General features: G+C 55.1%; 1 protein-coding gene across 1 annotated transcript; it reads left to right on the top strand.

Moving 5' to 3' along the window:
• Positions 1–1,080: 1,080 nt before the first annotated feature.
• Positions 1,081–2,411, top strand: DICSQDRAFT_114088 (uncharacterized protein; the record flags this gene model as incomplete). The annotated part of the gene is made up of 5 exons (XM_007371654.1): positions 1,081–1,270; positions 1,332–1,393; positions 1,444–1,494; positions 1,567–1,909; positions 1,974–2,411. The coding sequence occupies 5 exons, from the start codon at positions 1,081–1,083 to the stop codon at positions 2,162–2,164; spliced, it is 837 nt and encodes a 278-aa protein (XP_007371716.1). The 3' UTR covers positions 2,165–2,411.
• Between the last annotated feature and the right edge of the window lie 168 nt (positions 2,412–2,579).

Raw genomic sequence — 2,579 nt, 5'->3', positions numbered from 1 at the left:
TAGAGAACCCTAAGCAGACGAGTGCAACACAAGATTGCGTAGAGTGGCAGGCAAGGAGATTTCGAGTCGCTCGCCTGGCCAGATCCAGCAAGACGCCGAGTCTCCGGACCCCGCCGGAAACCTGGTGTGGCTGCACGCATGCTATATGCGCAATGTCCTGTCGTATGTCCAGCAAAGTCCTAGAAATCTGAACTTGCTCTGGGGTACGCAAATCTCGCATTTCTTGATCAGGAAACAATATCTACTTGGGCCAACACTGAGCAATCCAAGCAAGTTTCTGTCTACAGGGGTCCGCAAGCCTCTAGAGACTTTGGCGGAAACGCAGTGATTCTGTGTCTACGTTCTAAAGGCACCACTTTTCCATTGCGCTTGTCTCCCTCTTTTGCAGGTGGTCGTGAGCAGCGTGAGTCCGTATTTAAGATGTGTCATTGCTCCAGGGCGTCTACAACGCATCAATCCAATCTGGGCCTTCGATCGACTTCGGAGCCACAAATGTTCTTCCCTCGCAGCCTATGTACGAGTGGCGCTGTCGACTACTTACTTAGTCGCTGCCACCTTGGCATTCTGAAGACCTTACACTCCTTAGCACCAGGAACGAAAACTAAGTAGTCTGACATGCTGTGCTACACGCAATGTCTAGACTTCGATACCCGAGATTTCTATCGTCGGGATGCCTTGTTCGCGGTGCGTGATTCGAAAACACACTCGGTACATGCGTGTTCTTCACCACTTCTGGATTTATTCAAGCATATTTTGAACCTAGTGACAACGTTGAGCCCGCTTACCAGGACTCCTCCTAAGTTGTACCCAGCGCTGGTAGTAGGCCTCTCGTTGGTCGCGTTCTGCGATTGCATCCGCCATTATCAGCACTTGTTTTTCCAGCTATGCCCTGGTGCCTTGCTCCGCTTCTAGAGCAGCCCTTGACGCAGCGTTTTGTTTGACTTCATTGCAGTCCCAGTTCCTGTACGCTTTAATAACGCCTTGGACGTCGGCGCCTGGGTCGCCCTCCCTTTCCCCTCCTCTGCCTCCCTTTGCGCTCCCTTCCGATAGCGGCCTCTATCCACCCTTCGTGAAGGAAAGATGCACCTTGACTTGACCATCAGCACACTTGCTTTCTTGGCTCTGGGTTCGACACCGGCGGGAGCTCAGTCGCGGAGGCGACTATCTGGACTGCATCGTCGGGATACCAGCGACGTTTGCGCGAACCTCATAGAGTTACCTCTGCAGTGGCATCCGTCTTCAGGAGCCACCGTCACGGTTGGTCTCATCGGTGAGTACTTACGTATCCGTCTTCTACTGCTACCCGTTGAGTCTTCTCTCGCATACATCAGACACCTGCGCTTGCCTTTCTACTATCCCTAACGTCCTCCAAACGAACGCCGTAGCGAAAGCGGTAAGCCCCTTGCTCGTCCCAAGTCATACATGCGCTCATCGTATCACAAGCTCGTGTCGGTCGCAGGGACTGCTGTCGCGACGGCATCGCTCACGAGCTTGGTCAGTCGCAGATTCTAGTCCGCTCGTTCTTCCCTGCTGAACCGCAGTGCCGGCATCTGCACGCACCCCCAGATCAACGCCCATGGCAGCGTCTGCACATATCCCGACAACGCGGTCCCCGTCTGCTCTGGGCTCAATGCCTGTGGGTACTCCTGCGGGAACGGGTTTGGATTCGACTCGGCGAGCGGGGACTGCGTCTGCCCGGATCCTGACAGCATTTGCAACGGCCAGTGCCAGTCGTCCTGCCCGAGCTCCGTCGCCATTCCTAGGCGACGCGCCGCGGCAGCGTACAACAGAGCGTCCAAAAGGCGCAGGATGTGCCAGCGGGGCTACACGGCGTGCGGGATAACCGAGCAGAGGGGCCGCGCTACTGAACCCTGGGAGTGCATCGACGTCAAGGCGGACCTCGAGAGTTGTAAGTGTACACCGCGATGCCTCGCGCACAGCTCGTTCCGAATGACTGAAATCGTCGTGTGTAGGTGGTGGTTGCATGACGCCGTTCGACGCGTTCTCGCCGATCGGGGTGGACTGCACCGCGATCCGTGGCGTTGCGGATGTCTCTTGCCGCCATGGGCGTTGCCTCGTCCGCCGGTGTACGTCGGGGTATGCGGTCACGTCCGACCGTAGCGGGTGCGTTTCTACGCGGGCGAACTTGGTGCAGCATTATTAGGCTTTCTCTTGCGCGCCGAGCAACTTCAGTAGTTTGGATGCATCCGTCACCGGTGCTCTACCACCCGAAGGATGCATCCATAAGTTTCAGATGCATCCAACGTTGACGCGCGCATGAACGGTCAGCACACACGGATGCATCCGAAGGAGATGTCAGATGCACCCGAAGTTCCGGTAAATGCCGTACATGATACGATTTCAGTACGATTTCAGTACGAATACAGACGCAGTATCAATGACGCAGTATCAAAAACGTAAGGAAGGAGATGGAGGGAACAAATGACCGGAATCGCAGGACATATCAGGCAATGCACAAGGGCGTAGCACAGGGCGTAACGACATTGTATCGCATACAAAGAGTAGATCAGAAAGGAAAGATAGCAAAGTCAGCGCTATATCCAAAGATTCGAAGACAT

Source organism: Dichomitus squalens (genome assembly GCF_000275845.1).
Source record: "Dichomitus squalens LYAD-421 SS1 unplaced genomic scaffold DICSQscaffold_160, whole genome shotgun sequence".
Lineage (NCBI taxonomy): Eukaryota > Fungi > Basidiomycota > Agaricomycetes > Polyporales > Polyporaceae > Dichomitus > Dichomitus squalens.
This window is presented reverse-complemented; position numbering and strand designations above follow the sequence as displayed.